Below are 16,246 nucleotides of genomic sequence, written 5' to 3' on the forward strand. Positions count from 1 at the left end.
CATGACAGACAGCTGTCGGCAATGGTCACCTGTATGAAAGACACCTGTCCACAGACTCAGTGAATCAGTCAGACTCTAACTCTACAAAATGGCCAAGAGCAAGGAGCTGTCTAAGGATGTCAGGGACAAGATCATACACCTGCACAAGGCTGGAATGTGGCTACAAAACCATCAGTAAGACGCTGGGCGAGAAGGAGACAACTGTTGGTGCCATAGTAAGAAAATGGAAGAAGTACAAAATGACTGTCAATCGACAAAGATCTGGGGCTCCACGCAAAATCTCACCTCGTGGGGTATCCTTGATCATGAGGAAGGTTAGAAATCAGCCTACAACTACAATGGGGGAACATGTCAATGATCTCAAGGCAGCTGGGACCACTGTCACAGCGAAAACCATTGGTAACACATTACGACATAACGGATTGCAATCCTGCAGTGCCCGCAAGGTCCCCCTGCTCCGGAAGGCACATGTGACGGCCCGTCTGAAGTTTGCCAGTGAACACCTGGATGATGCCGAGAGTGATTGGGAGAAGGTGCTGTGGTCAGATGAGACAAAAATTGAGCTCTTTGGCATGAACTCAACTCGCCGTGTTTGGAGGAAGAGAAATGCTGCCTATGACCCAAAGAACACCGTCCCCACTGTCAAGCATGGAGGTGGAAATGTTATGTTTTGGGGGTGTTTCTCTGCTAAGGGCACAGGACTACTTCACCGCATCAATGGGAGAATGGATGGGCCATGTACCGTACAATTCTGAGTGACACCTCCTTCCATCGCCAGGGGCCTTAAAATGGGTCGTGGCTGGGTCTTCCAGCACGACCATGACCCAAAACATACAGCCAAGGCAACAAAGGAGTGGCTCAGAAGAAGCACATTAGGGTCATGGAGTGGCCTAGCCAGTCACCAGACCTTAATCCCATTGAAAACTTATGGAGGGAGCTGAAGCGGCGAGTTGCCAAGCGACAGCCCAGAACTCTTAATGATTTAGAGATGATCTGCAAGAGGATGGACCAAATTCCTCCTGACATGTGTGCAAACCTCATCATCAACTACAGAAGACGTCTGACCGCTGTGCTTGCAACAGGGTTTGCCACCAGTATTAGGTCTTTGTTTGCCAGAGGGATTAAATACTTATTTCCCTCTGCAGAATGCAAATAATTCATATACTTTCCACAATGTGATTTTCCGGATTTAATTTGTTGATGGTGCTATCTCTCACTGTTACCAAATACCTACCCTTCATTATGGGCTGCTCAGGTCTTTGTCAGTGGGCAAAACTTACAAAATCAGCAAGGGATCAAATACTTATTTCCACCACTGTATGTGCCTTTGGGCGACTTATCATTTAGTGTGTGTAATCATTAGCATGCGCTAAAATGCTAACACACCCTTAGTGCTGCTTAGTAAACAGGACCCTAAGTTGGTAACGACTAAAGAATGAATAAATATTCAAAGTGCTTGCTTTGTGAATAGATGTCAACTGAAAAGATTATCCTGAGCTTAAAGAATGATCATTAGAAATGTGGGGAGTGAAATGATAAGATTAGTGTCAAAGATGACCGCAAGAATTTTTTTTAATGGCTGAAAATGACCGGGAGATCCTGCAGTGGGGAAGATGGGAAGATCACAACTAGGACCAGTGGTACGAGACAGGGCTAAAGAAAGTATTTTCTCTGGATTTAGCTAAAGTTTTTCCAGTCGAAGCCAACTAGCTATTGTAAGAAGTTTGGCATTGAGATCAGAATATTTTTTTTGTTACATTTGTACCCTGCACTTTCCCACTCATAGCAGGTTCAATGCAGCTTACATATTATATACAGGCACTTATTTGTACCTGGGGCAATGGAGGGTAAGTGACTTGCTCAGAGTCACAAGGAGCTGCCTGTGCCTGTAGTGGGAATCGAACCCAGTTCCCCAGGACCAAAGTCCACCACTCTAACCACTAGGCCACTCCTCCACATGTCCATTATGAGTGGTGATAATCTGTATGTCGTTGGCATAGACATTCTGTTTCTTTTCGTAATAGTAAATGTATCTATATGAAAATTGATGTGTCCTCAATTTTTCGCTTCTTTCTCCAATGTAGTATCCCCTTTTCACATTATTTGTTTGGATCATATACACCACATTCATAGGGACGCATGAATTTGAGCCTTTCCTTCAAATATTTTCCCATGAGGGTAGCTGTCAGGTCCTGTGATGTGGAGGAGCATTTTGGATATGACGTCTAATTCGATTTTGGACGATTTGCCGAAAACACCAAAATCAAGTGGTGTTTTGAAATTAGCCATTTCCTGGATATTTTGTAGATGTTTTGTGCTTTGTATGTTTTCTTTTGTGATCATTTTTGGAAAGAAAAGTTCAAGGGAAAAATGCACAAAAACAAGCCATTGGGATGTATGGGGGAGTCAGCATTCTTAGTAGACTGGCCACGCAGACATCTCAGCAGAGCAGTGGGGCACCCTAGGGGCGTTGCAGTGGACTTCACATAAAGGTTCCAAGGTACACATCTCACCATTACCCCTTTATATTGTATGGGGAGCCCTCTAAAATCCACCAAAAACCTACTGTACCCAACTATTCACCACTACAATAGCCCTTACATCTGTAGGTGTCACTTATATGTGGGTACAGTAGATTTTTGGTGGGATTTTGGAGGGCTCACACTTTCCACCACAAGTGTAAATGTTAGAGTGAGATATGGGCCTGGGTGCCCTTCTTTACAGTGCACTGCACCACTAGACTACTCCAGGGACCTGCTTGCTGCTCTAATAGGACTGGCCATAACATCTGATGCTGTCCTAGAGGCTGGTATGTACTGTTTCTTTCACATCTTTGGGGGTGGGGGTGGGGTGTAAGAGGGTACTGACCACTCATACAGAAGGAGGGTCATGCCTTAATCCCTCCAGTGGTTACCTGGTCATTTAGGGCACCTTTTTGTAACTTAGTCATGATTGAACCAGGTCTAGACCAAAATGCCTAACTTTTAGCTCTTTACGTTTTTGCTTTGTTCCATTAAGACAGAAGAACATCCAAGTTTTGGGAATGTCCGAATCCTGCTACCAACACGTCCCCCTTGTGATCTGGGTGCGCTGCAGATGAACCGCATAGAAAAACATCTTTAAAAAAATGGGTTTCAATAATAAAGATTTGGACATTTTGGACAAAAAATTGTCCGCCTGCCGCTTGTCACCTCTCGTTTAGACTACTGCAATCTGCTTCTTGCTGGCCTCCCACTTAGTCACCTCTCCCCCCTCCAGTCGGTTCAAAACTCTGCTGCCCGTCTTGTCTTCCACCAGGGTCGCTTTACTCATACTACCCCTCTCCTCAAGACCCTTCACTGGCTCCCTATCCATTTTCCGCATCCTGTTCAAACTTCTTCTATTAACCTATAAATGTACTCACGTCTGCTGCTCCCCAGTATCTCTCCACACTCGTCCTTCCCTACACCCCTTCCCGTGCACTCCGCTCCATGGATAAATCCTTCTTATCTGTTCCCTTCTCCACTACTGCCAACTCCAGACTTCGCGCCTTCTGTCTCGCTGCAACCCTATGCCTGGAATAAACTTCTTGAGCCCCTACGTCTTGCCCCATCCTTGGCCACCTTTAAATCTAGACCTCTAAAACTCTGCTGCCCGTCTTGTCCTTCCACCAGGGTCGCTTACTCATACTACCCCTCTCCTCAAGACCCTTCACTGGCTCCCTATCCATTTTCGCATCCTGTTCAAACTTCTTCTATTAACCTATAATGTACTCACTCTGCTGCTCCCCAGTATCTCTCCACACTCGTCCTTCCCTACACCCCTTCCCGTGCACTCCGCTCCATGGATAAATCCTTCTTATCTGTTCCCTTCTCCTACTACTGCCAACTCCAGACTTCGCGCCTTCTGTCTCGCTGCACCCCTATGCTGGAATAAACTTCTTGAGCCCCTACGTCTTGCCCATCCTTGGCCACCTTTAAATCTAGACTGAAAGCCCACCTCTTTAACATTGCTTTTGACTCGTAACCACTTGTAACCACTCGCCTCCACTTACCCTCCTCTCTTCCTTCCCGTTCACATTAATTGATTTGATTTGCTTACTTTATTTATTTTTTGTCTATTAGATTGTAAGCTCTTTGAGCAGGGACTGTCTTTCTTCTTCTATGTTTGTGCAGCGCTGCGTACGCCTTGTAGCGCTATAGAAATGCTAAATAGTAGTAGTAGTAGTAGTAGTTTGTACTTTTGGATGTTTCTCTGTTTCAAAAATGAGCCCCATGAGCTGGCTTAACTTGCATTGTGGTGTCTTGTAAGGTTTTGTGCTATTTTCATCTATTTGGGGTTCTGGGTTTTGTTTTTTGTTTTTTTACTCCTTGTAAGTTCTTGTTTCAGGTAAGGTGGTTTGGGGAAGGTTACAACTGGTGCAATGAGAGGGAAAGGGCAGGAAATATTTCTTTTAGTGATTTCATCCTCTAGAAATAGGGATTGAAGATCCTTTATAACTTTCCTTAGGTTTTCTCGTTCTGGTAAAAACATACAGTCTTTAGGAAACAATTCAAGGCTTACCTGTTTTGGAAGGCTTTCAACAGTTCCTTTTATAACTGTGGCACTGATTAATGTTATCTTCTGGTTATTATAGAGGGTTTGATATCCAGTGGACCACTGTACTTATCTAATGTTATATAAAGCTTGCTGAGGCCTGGTGATGAATGTTCTGGTTTATTTTATTATATGTTAGTTATGCATTTAATTGTGTATGTTTTTATTGTTTTCAACCTAGAATATAGAATGTGTGGCTATACGTTTTTTACAAAATAAATAAAAATCAGACTTAGGGCAGTGGTTTCCAACCTGGTCCTGGATCACCCCAGCCAGTCAGGTTTTCAGGATATCTACAATGAATAGTGATGAGAGAGATTTACATTCACTGTCTCCACTGCATGCCAATCTCTCTCATGAATATCTATTGAGGATATCCTGAAAACCTGACTGGCTGGGGTGCCTCCAGGACCAGGTTTATCAGCCCTTGGTGCGGCAATGCTTTCAAAGCCCATTCACTTTGAATCGGCTTGTCGGCATTGCTGCGTGGCAATACTAGCGCAGTTTTGTAGAAGAGCCCTACCCAGTGTAACTGCATTGTTTTTTTCCCTGACCTGATTGAAGAGAGAATCATTCTTGATAGCTTGTCAATATATACTGTATTAAGGTAGGTCTAATTACTCTGACCAAAAAAATATCACCTACTATTTCCTGGTGAAATTTAGTTAAGATTTTTAAAATCAACTAGCCAGCTTTACAACACGTTCATAAAGCCATGAATTTTTTTTCTTAGTACATTGTTCCCAAATCGCATCATAGGTAACAATAATGTTCTTCCTTTGTTTTTTTGAAATATATCTAACATTTTGACAGTCACTGAATATATTTATAGTAAAACAAAAACACTGTGTATGCACAAAGAGGCTGACTGAGGTATAGGTGCAGTTAAAAAAGACTGTTTATATTTTTCTCTCTCCTGACAGGACTATCATATATCTGTCCATTGTTTATGTACTTGGCCAGGCACTCATGGCTGTCAGTTCCATTCATGACATCACAGACAGCAACAGGGATGGAGTTCCAGATTCAATCGATGTACATATGTAAGCCTTAGTAAAAAAAACAAACATGCTTTTCTTAAATGTTCCAGGGAAGGAAGAAGAGACAAACTTGAGAAGGAAATAGGAAAAGGATGTATTGAATGTTGCAAAGGGGTTCACTTTTGTGGCAGATGTCCATATCCCTTCTAATCTATACCTACTTTTCCCACAACTTCTTTTTGCCAGTGAGGTGTCCCTGTGATAGATAACTTTGGTGTCCTCCCATTACCCACCAGTATGAAAGTTCCATGCCTTCTATATTGTGTGAGTTGTGGAGATGTGTCTGTGTTTCATTTGAGAAGATATAATTGTGGTACGAATGTTCATGTGTAAATAATTTCTTACTGCCTTCATTTAGTAACCTGCTGAAGTTAAGTTAATACCAGGTTCCAGCAGGTATGATACAGCATCCAGTTAGCAAGAACTTGCTATAAATCATGGAGGATGAGATGTTCTGTGATATTTTGCATTAGCCTAGTAATCTCTCTTTTCATATGATATTCCTTGCATGCATGGACATGCACATTTTAAAAAGCATATACTAATGTGCACAGTAAGAAATAGATTCAAGAAGAGTGCCAAAAATTAGGCATGAAAAATATGGGCACCAGTGGCATAGCTACGTGGAGCCAGGGGGCCTGGGCCCTCGTAGATTTGGCCCTGGATCCCCCCCTGCCGATGACCCTCTTGACCCCCCCCTCCCACCGCCAACCCTCCCCTGCTGTCGCCGGGGCTACCTTTGCTGGCGGAGGACCCCAACCCCTGTCAGCCGAGGCTCTCTTCTTCCGGCGCAAGGCTTCGTTCTGTTTCTGAGTCTGACGTCCTGCAAGAGGACCTCGGCTGGCGGGGATTGGGGTCCCCCTCCAGCAAAGGTAGGTGACGGCGGCAGCGAGGGAGGGTTGGAGGCGGGAGGGGGGTTGAGAGAGTGCGGGGGGGGGGGGGGTCGAAGTTGGTGGTGGTGCGGCGGCGGCGGGGGTTGGTGGCGCAAGGGGGGAGCTAAAAGTGCCCCCTCACTCTCGGGCTGTGGACCCCTCTCCCGCCGAAGTCTGGCTACACCCCTGATGGGCACTAAGCTCCAATTACTATAATGGTGATTGCACGGGAAATTGCCATTATAGAATAAAGCAGAAGTCAGCATGTGCACTCCTAACTTTAGGCATGAGTACTTACCCCATGGTCAACAGCTGGTGTAAATGATCATGCCTAAAGTTGTCAGTTGCACGCGTAAGTCACAGTATTCTATAACTTACATGTGCAACTGCAAGGCACAACCCTGACTCGCCCATGTGCACACCCCCTTTGTTGTTGCATGCTATAGCATTTAGCTGCTATGTTTACAGAATAGTGCCTAAGTGCAGTTATGGGCATAACACAAATTACTGCCAGTTAGCACCAATTAATGCCACTTAAGGGCTATTATTGGTTTTGAAGGCCAGTTGGTGCCTAAGTTAACAATTAAGGGGCCCTTTTAGCGGCAAGCCCAATGCAGCCTTACCAGCATGCTAATCTGGAGCTACCGCTGGCTCAGTGTGGATGCCAACCGTAGTTCCAGTCCTGGTGCACGCCATTTCCACACTAGGGAAAATTGGCCCATATTTTGTAGCACGATGCTAACCCGGTGGTAATCGGGCAGCGCTGTGCGCTACCCAGTTACCAACAGGTTAGTGCAGGAGCTCTTAACGCTACTTCAGTGGGTGGCGGGTAAGTGCTCCCCTTTGCATGACACATGGCAAGAGCAATCGTACCACATGGCCATGGCTAATTTTTCAGCCTTTTTTACCCGCTGCAGTAAAAAGGGCCTCAGTGCGCAGCAAAAACGGCTTCCGCCGCTAGCACATGCCCTTTTTACCACAGCTTGGTAAAAGGACTCCTCAGTTAGTTGTGTGACTGGCACTATTCTATAACTTGTATGCCCAAATTTGCAAGCTATTTGTAAATTTGGGTGCACAACGTTATAGAATGTGAGGGTTAGTCCTTCCTTTATAGATCACTGCTTTTAGCGTGCACACAAGGACACTAAACTTTATTGCATAGGCCTGTAATGTACAGATGTCTAATGTAAAACTGCTTAGTACATGTGTTCCTTGAAATTTTGTATTGTGTCTCTTTGATGGTCCTAGACTGGTACTGAAACATTTTCTTTTCACCCCTTAGTGCCTTGTCTATGATTGCTCTATTACTCATCGCCCTTGGTACAGGTGGAATTAAGCCTTGTGTAGCAGCTTTTGGTGGAGATCAGTTTGAAGAACATCAGGTGAGGCAAAGTGTTAAGCAGGAGGAGACATTATAGAGTTATATGTTACCTTTTCCTTATGATCCTGGTCAAAAGATTCTATTTTGTTTTCCTTCATTTGTCAATGAAATATATAGTTAATGCTTAACAAAAACTTGATATACCGCATTTTCCAACGTTTGGATCAGCACAGTTTACAATAGAAAAAAAGACGTAACATAAAAACTGAAACAAAAACGAGTGCCAATAATATAGATAGTACAGAGATCTCATTCATCTAGGACTGGAGATCAACATTCGTGTGCCCACAGGAGACCTGAGGACTCATGCCTCACAAGGCAGTTGCGGTTCCACATCGCCAAAAACCCAATCTAAAGAAGTATGCCTCGAGTAAAGCCTTAAATTTAGGAAAAGATTGTTCAGAACAGACATTTGATGGAAGATCATTCCATAGTTTTGGGGCCAGAAAATAAAAGCAGGGGAATGAGTAAGACTCGTGGAGGGGCATAATCGAAAGGGACGCCCAAGTTTTGCTGAGGACGTCCTTGCAAATGTCCTCATGGAGGGGCGGGGAAACCCATATTATCGAATTTAGGTCGTCCTTAGAGATGGTCATCCCTAGACTGGTCGTTTCTGATTTTCGGCGATAATGGAAACCAAGGACGCCCATCTCAGAAACGACCAAATGCAAGCACTTTGGTCGTTGGAGGAGCCAGCATTCATAGTGCACTGGTCCCCCTGACATGCCAGGACACCAACCGGGCACCTTATGGGCACTACAGTGGACTAACTGATGCACTAACTGAACGGAAAAAGCCCTTCCCTTACCGATCCCTTCATAAATTGTTACCAGGTACATAGCTCCCTTACCTTGTGTGCTGAGCCCCCCAAAACCCACTACCCTCAACTGTACATCACTACCATAGCCCTTATGGGTGAAGGGGCACCTACATGTGGGTACAGTGGTTTCTGGTGGGTTTTGGAGGGCTCACATTTACCTCCACAAGTGTAACAGGTAGGGGGGGATGGGCTTGGGTCCGCCTGCCTGAAGTTCACTGCAACCCCTAAAACTGCTCCAGGGACCTGCATACTGCTGTGATGGACCTGAGTATGACATTTGAGGCTAGAACAAAATATTTTTAAGGATTACTTTTGAGGGGGGGGGAGGGGGTTAGTGGCCACTGGGGGAGTAAGGGAGGTCATCCCCGATTCCAGTGGTCATCTGGTCAGTTCGGGTAACCTTTTTGTGCCTTGGTTGTAAGAAAAACTGGACCAGGTAAAGTCGTCCAAGTGCTCGTCAGGGACGCCCTTTTTTTCCATTATGGGTCGAAGACGTCCATGGTGTTAGGCATGGCCCCAAGTCCCGCCTTCGCTACGCCTCCAACACGCCCCTGTGAACTTTGGTTGTCCCCGCGACGGAAAGCAGTTGGGGATGCCCAAAATCGTTTTTCGATTATACCGATTTGGGCGAAACAGGAAATGAGGGCAGGACCAGAGCTGACAGAGAGAGAGGGAAAACTGAAGTAAGCGCCAAGCCTGCACGCTTTTTACCGCTGCTGCCGGCCGCCGTAACCCCGACGAGGTAAGTTAAGATGACTTTTAAAATTCGGAGGGAGGGGCCTGGAACTGGAAGGGAGGGAGGAAGGGAGAGACGACGACCCTGGAACTTGAGGGAGGGAGGGAACAGGGCCGTGCCAATACGGTAAGCGAGGTAAGCATGGCAGGGGGGCGCCGTCATTTGGGGGGGCGCCGCCGCACCATGCTTACCTCCTCGCCCTCCCACTCCCATTGCCCAACTGCCCGCGCTCTCTTCTCTCCTGCCGCAAATCCCTTTTTCTTTTTTTAATACTTTAATTTTACCTCCGTCCGGCAGCGCAGCGTCAGTGCAGGAGGCGGCGCTCCCGGTCTAGCCTTCCCCTTCGCTCATGTTCCGCCTTCTTCTGACGTCAGTTCCTTGACGTCAGAAGAAGGCGGAACATGAGCGAAGGGGAAGGCTAGACACATCGGGAGCGCCGCCTCCTGCACTGACGCTGCGCTGCCGGGTGGTCACGGAGGTAAAATTAAAAGAAAAAAAAAAAGAAAGGGAATTGTTGCCGGAGAGCAGGGGAGAGAGAGGAGCATGCAAGGGCAGGGTTCATGGAAGGGAGAGAGCGGAATTGCTGGATAGGGTCAGGGATGAATGGAGGGGGCAAGGACAGATGGGCATGGATTGATGGGAGGGTAGGGCTCAGGGGAAGAGGGGAATTGCTGGATAGGGTGAATGGAGGGGGCAGGGGACAGAGGAGGCATGGATGGGCATGGATTGGGAGGGCAGGCTCAGGGAGAGAGGGAAATTTGCTGGATAGGGTCAGAGATGAATGGAGGGGGCAAGGGACAGATGGGCATGGATGGATATGGATTGCAGGGCAGGGCTCAGGGAGAGAGGAGAAACTGCTGGACATAAAGGGAGGGAAGAGAGATGAAGGAGATGAAATGAGGGAAAGGAAAAGAGGAGAAAAATTGCACATGGATGAAGAAAATAGGCAGAAGCTGAGGACCAGAAATGAAGAAGAAAGGAGGAAAGGAAAGAAATAAATGAAAAGGAGCCCTGGAACGGAGTTAAGAGGACAGATAGCCGCAGAATCAGATACTGGGCCAGCATGATCAGAAAAAGAAAGTCACCAGACAACAAGGTAGAAAAAATCATTTTATTTTCATTTTAGCGTTTGGAATATGTCCACTTGAGAATTTACATCTGCTATCTTATTTTGCAATGTATAGCAATTTGTTTCTAAGAATATTGCTGACAATTCCTGTCAGTGTGGTAAGTGGTGAGCGATCATTTTCACCAGGGGGGGGGGGGCGCCAACTGATAGTCTGCAGGGGGGCGCCAGAGACCCTTGGCACGGCCCTGGGAGGGAACAAACTTCCGGTGGTTGAAATATTGGGGGTGCGAGCACCCACGGAGTCAGCGCCTATGCTTCCAGCGTATACATGTTGAGGTTCATAAGCCTGTCCCTATAATTCTTGCATTCAAGACTGCTTACTAATTTCGTAGCTGCCCTCTGGACCGACTCCATCCTGTTTATATCTTTCCATAGGCGCGGTCTGCAGAACTGCACGCAGTACTACTCCAAATGAGGCCTCACCAGAGACTTATACAACGGCACTATCACCTCCTTTTTCCTGCTGGTCATGCCTCTCTTTATGCACCCAAGCATCCTTCTGGCTTTGGCCGTCGCTTTTTCTACCTGTTTGAAAGCTTTAAGGTCGTCAGATACAATCACCCCCAAGTCCCGCTCTTCCTTCGCACACTGAAGCACTACACCCCCTATACTGTACTATAATAACTATATGCTAATTTTTGCATTTTTGCATATCCATGAACTTTTTTGTATGGGTTTTGCATTGCAGCAACATTGATTCAAACTTTACATAACCAGTACAAATGATTACTACCATGGAGTGTACTTTTACACCTGAACTTTTAAATTTTGTGCATTTCCAGCACTTTGCCCTGTTTTCATGCAAAGTCCACTTTTGTGAAGTCACTTTGTACTTTAGTACATGAGGCCCTGTAAGCATTATTTTTTTTCAGCCAAGCCATACACACTCCTGGGAATGATTCCTTAGAGTTTGATTAAAAGTACGGTTGTGGTTGTAAGGGCCTACCCTGGACAAGAACATGGATGGGTTGAGCAAGGCAGAATCACGGAGCAGGAATCAGGTGTGGAAAAGGAACCACAGGTAGAGCAGGGATCAGGTGTGAAACAAGAACCAAAGGTTAAAAAAAAACTTGCACTGACGCGCAGTGCATGGAGCTAGGATAGTAGTAGATGCAGGACGAGCACACTGAAAAATATTGAATCAGCAAGGGTGTGTCAGGCTGGGCTTTCTTCTATACTGATGCTGATAAGACAAACCTTTTGCTGGTCCAATGGTCTCTGGAGACAGACTTTGCCTTCTGTTACTTACGGTCATTTTTCCTGAACTCAGGTTGGAGCTAAGCAGGCTCCATAGCTCAACCTCAAGCCCTCAGTCAGTGACCCCCCCCCCCCCCCCCCCCCCCCCCCCAGGGCCTGATTTTTCCAGGTTGTTATGCTGAAATTGAACCAGGAGGTTATTAGCATGAATGTTATGTTTCCCTGGACCATATCCCTTCCAGTTTACCAAGTAATGCAGGCAGCCTGAAAGATTAGAGTCCAGTATGGTCTGCATCAGGAATTCCTGATGACCCCCTACAGTCACTGGCAGTGGAGGTGAAGTTCTTTTTGTAGGGTTTCAAAAAACATACATGGAATACTTGATGGATGTGGAGATTTGCTGGGAGATGCACATGAAAGGCCACTGGGTTTACTCATTCTTGGATCATGAAAGGTCCTATGAACGTCTGCTCAAACTTTCCTATGGCTCTCGGATTCCTTAGATGCCTAGGAGAGATTCAGATTTTATCTTCTTCTGCAAGTCCCCAATCCGCAAGGCTGCAGATTTGACTCCTGATTAACTCTCTTATGTGGAATAACACATATATTGAGGGAAGGCATTTTTGCCCTTGAAAAAGGTTTCAAAAGTTGTCCTATTTTTCACAGTTGTAACTAATTAATAATAGTAACCGAATTGTTTACACTCTAGATGTCAGAAATATTCTGTCTACCCATTGCAGAATTCATTATGTTTCCAAAATATTAAATGTTATGTTGGAATCTGAGTTCTAATAATAATGTAGATCTTGAGGGAAGCTTTATTATTTGCAGGCAACAATACTTTTTATTGGACCAGCGTAAGGAATTAAGGGGCCCTTTTCCTAAGCCACGTAAGCGTCTATGCATGCCCAACGTGCACCAAAGTGGAGTTACCGCCTGGCTACCGCGTGGCTCTTGTGGTAATTTCATTTTTGGCGTGCATCCGAAAAATAATTTTATTTTCAGGCACGTGTGTCGGATGCGTGCCAAGTGGCATTTGACACGTGTAGGTCATTACCGCCAGGTCAATGGCTGGTGGTAAGGTCTCAGACCCAAAATGGACGTGCGCCAATTTTGATTTGGACGCACGTCCATTTTCAGCAAAAATGTGAAAAAAGGCATTTTTTGCAGGCGCGCTGAAAACTGGATCCACGTGCGCCCAAAACATGCGCCTACACTACTGCAGGCCATTTTCAGCGTACCTTAGTAAAAGGACCCCCAAAGGAATTGCTATGCTTGAGCTTTTGAGACATGCAGGTCACATTGTTGTTCATTATCACATTTGGAGAAGAGATCAATGTAGACTCCAAAGCTCATTACAATAATATCTCTGACTCACGTTAGTCCTATAAACAGTAAAATAAACTAAAAAGGTTGTATATTGTCTTTGATGGCGTGTATACAAAGTTGCCAGTCCCCCTTAAAAACACTCCCTCACATTAAGAAGCTAGGTCCTGCAATACAGAGCAGAGAGGGCATGGCAGTCAGGGTAGAGCAGGAAGGGAATGGCTCAGGCAGCCAAATAAAACTCCTGAGCATAGTCAAGCTAGGGAGGCTTAGGGAAGAGAGAAGCAGCCCTATAGCATATGCATAATTTATCAGAATCCTGGCTAAGGCAGGTCAAACTTTATCTTGTGTCTTGTGGGAATCCTGTTTTTTGAAACCTAGCTGGAACCAGGCCAGAAATTGTGTAGCACTGCTGTTAGGCCTTCAACACTTAGACTTTGGAGTTGATATTCAGCCCATAGCAGAAAATGGCTTGTGAGATGCTCACTGCCATGCGATGACTTAACCCTGGATGTTCAATTCCAGGACATGGACAGCCTTTGCAATTGAATATCTGGGTTAGTGCAGCAGCCCAGAAACTAGCCGTGTACTGGCCTATATTCATAAAGATGTGTTGTTAGCATGGCAGATGAAGTTAGGGTAGCCTTTTAGTTGTCAGAGGCCTTTCAGTCACTGAATATCTGGGAATAATCCAGCTCAGCAGGGTTTATCTAGGCAGGAGAGGCTCCTGCCTGATTAAACTCTTTTGAATATCGACCCTTTTATTTTTTAAATTTATTGCACCTGAGAAATAACAGGCTGCAGTAGTTTGTGTTAATAGTTTTGTTTTATTTTTGTTCTCTTCTGTGGCTTTATCTGTGACAATCCATGCTCAACCCTCACTCACACTATCACATTGTCCTGTAACATATTTCACAGCTGTGTTTGTTGTCTTTTAGTCATCCTTTGTTATGTTTTCTCTTTCTTTCAGGATAAACAAAGAAGTCGATTCTTCGCCATTTTTTATCTCTCCATCAATGCTGGCAGTCTCATCTCCACTATAGTCACACCTATTCTGAAAGGTACATTTTCTTTTTAATGAAGGTCATTTCATAAAAGCATTTTCATACGTATATGACAGTATATACACCTTATGATAGTATACACACCGCTTATAAAACTACACCATGCGTAAAAGTATACTTGGAGGGGCATTTTTGATATGATGTCCAAGTCGAACTTTGGACATTTTGCGCTAAACATTTCAAATCTGAATAGAAAACATGACCATTTTCAAAACCACAGAAGTCTATCTTTTTCTTTTTTTTTTTTGAAAATACCATTTGTAACAAGGTTTTGTGCTCTATGCGTTTATCTTTTCAGGCTATTAAAAAAAAAGTGTACAAGTGAAAAACGTAGAGAATCAAGCCATTGGGATATAGGAGGGGCCAGTATTTTTAGTAGACTGGTCCCCCAGACATCCCAGGAGAGCAATGGGGCACCCTGGGGGCACTGCTGTGGACTTCATATAAATACTTCCAGGTACACATCTCACCATTGCTCCCTTATCTTGTTTGCTGAGCTCTCCAAAATCCATCCAAAATCCACTACCCCCAACTGTACACCACTACAATAGCCCTTACAGGTTAAGGGGGCACCTGTATGTGGATACAGTGGGTTTCTGGTGAGTTTTGGAGGGCTCACATTTTCCACCAGAAATGTAACAGGTAAGGGGAGGTATGGGCCTGGGTCCACCTGTCTACAGTGCACTGTACCAACCACTAGACTACTCCAGGGACCTGCATGCTCCTGTAATAGAACTGGCTATAACATCTGAGACTGTCATTGAAGCTGGTAAGTACTATTATTATTCACATTTTTGGGGGGAGGGAAGGGAGTTAGTGACCACTGGGGGAGTAAGGAGGGTCACCCTGATTCCTTCTAGTGGTCTTCTGGTCATTTAGGGCACCTTTATGTTCCTCATTCGTTCTAAAAATAGGTCTAGACCAAAGCATTTAGATTTTTGCCTTGGACGTTTTAGTTTTATTCCTTTATGGCTGTAAAACGTCCAAATGTTAGGCATGCCCTAAGCCTGCCCTAATCCCTTCTTCGAAATGCAACACGCCCCCTTGTGATTTGGTCGTACTGCAGACGAATTGCATAGATAGAAGTTTGTAAAACAAGTTACGAAAATACCGATTTGGACGTTTTGAGAAGATTTTTGTCAAAACACTGCTTTATGACACTTTCTAAATATTTTTCTCTTTCGAAAATGAGCTCCACAGTGACCATAATGCACGTACTATTATGTGACCTGAGTATAGGTGTGTTCAGGGGTGGGATTTGGTTGGAGCATGGGCAGAGTCATGATATAAACATACTTTATAAAACATATATGTTTGATTGCACCTTAGGTGCAAACATTTATGTCTGTGGCTTCACTTTAATCATAATTCATGCAGGATTTATGCTAATTTAATAGACTCATTCAGATTAGCTCTTGAAACAATGGGAAGACTAGAAAGTCACATAAAGTAAATGTTCATATTTGTGCAGTACATTTTTTGTGCCGGTACGTGCCGGTACAGTGTACCGGCACCTTTTTTCTGAGGGCCGGCAGCTCCCCTACTTGTTACAGATGGACCGACAATAAAGAACAACAACGTGGATGCAGCAGCTCACAGGCTTGCTTGCTTTGTTTTGAGTGAACGGTGACGGCTGAGCAGGGGAGTGGAAACAGAGATTAATCAAATTTCTTCCTTACTTACAGTGGACTAGATAGGCTCACTTCCACTCCACTCTCTATTTACCAAAGTAGCGGCGGCGAACCGGCGGGCAGCGGCAGTAAAGGCAGCAAGCAGGCAGGCTCACCTCCGTCCTTCACTTCCCTGCCTTCTCAGCATCCCGCCCTCGCGGAAAGGAAATGACATCAGAGGAAGGTGGGATGTTGAGAGGGCAGGGAAGTGAAGGACGGAGGCGAGCCTGCCTGCTTGCTGCCTTTACTGCCGCTGCCCACCGGTTCGCCGCTGTGACTTCGGTAAATAGAGAGTGGAGTGGAAGTGAGCCTATCTAGTCCACTGTAAGTAAGGATTTGATTAATCTCTGTTTCCACTCCCCTGCGCAGCTGTCGCCGTTCACTCAAAACACAGCAAGCAAGCCTGTGAGCTGCTGCATCCACATTGTCATTCTTT

At 45.2% G+C, this 16,246-nt stretch overlaps 1 protein-coding gene across 1 annotated transcript in view; it reads left to right on the forward strand.

Annotated features, from left to right (window-relative positions):
- SLC15A1 (solute carrier family 15 member 1) overlaps positions 1-16,246 on the forward strand; it is a 178,212-nt gene that overhangs the window by 74,227 nt on the left and 87,739 nt on the right. Inside the window, 3 exon segments of the mRNA XM_030201355.1 lie at positions 5,499-5,618; positions 7,770-7,869; positions 14,047-14,137. Of these exon segments, the coding sequence (XP_030057215.1) occupies positions 5,499-5,618; positions 7,770-7,869; positions 14,047-14,137 (311 nt within the window).

This window comes from Microcaecilia unicolor, chromosome 4 (genome assembly GCF_901765095.1).
Source record: "Microcaecilia unicolor chromosome 4, aMicUni1.1, whole genome shotgun sequence".
Taxonomy (NCBI): Eukaryota; Metazoa; Chordata; class Amphibia; order Gymnophiona; family Siphonopidae; genus Microcaecilia; species Microcaecilia unicolor.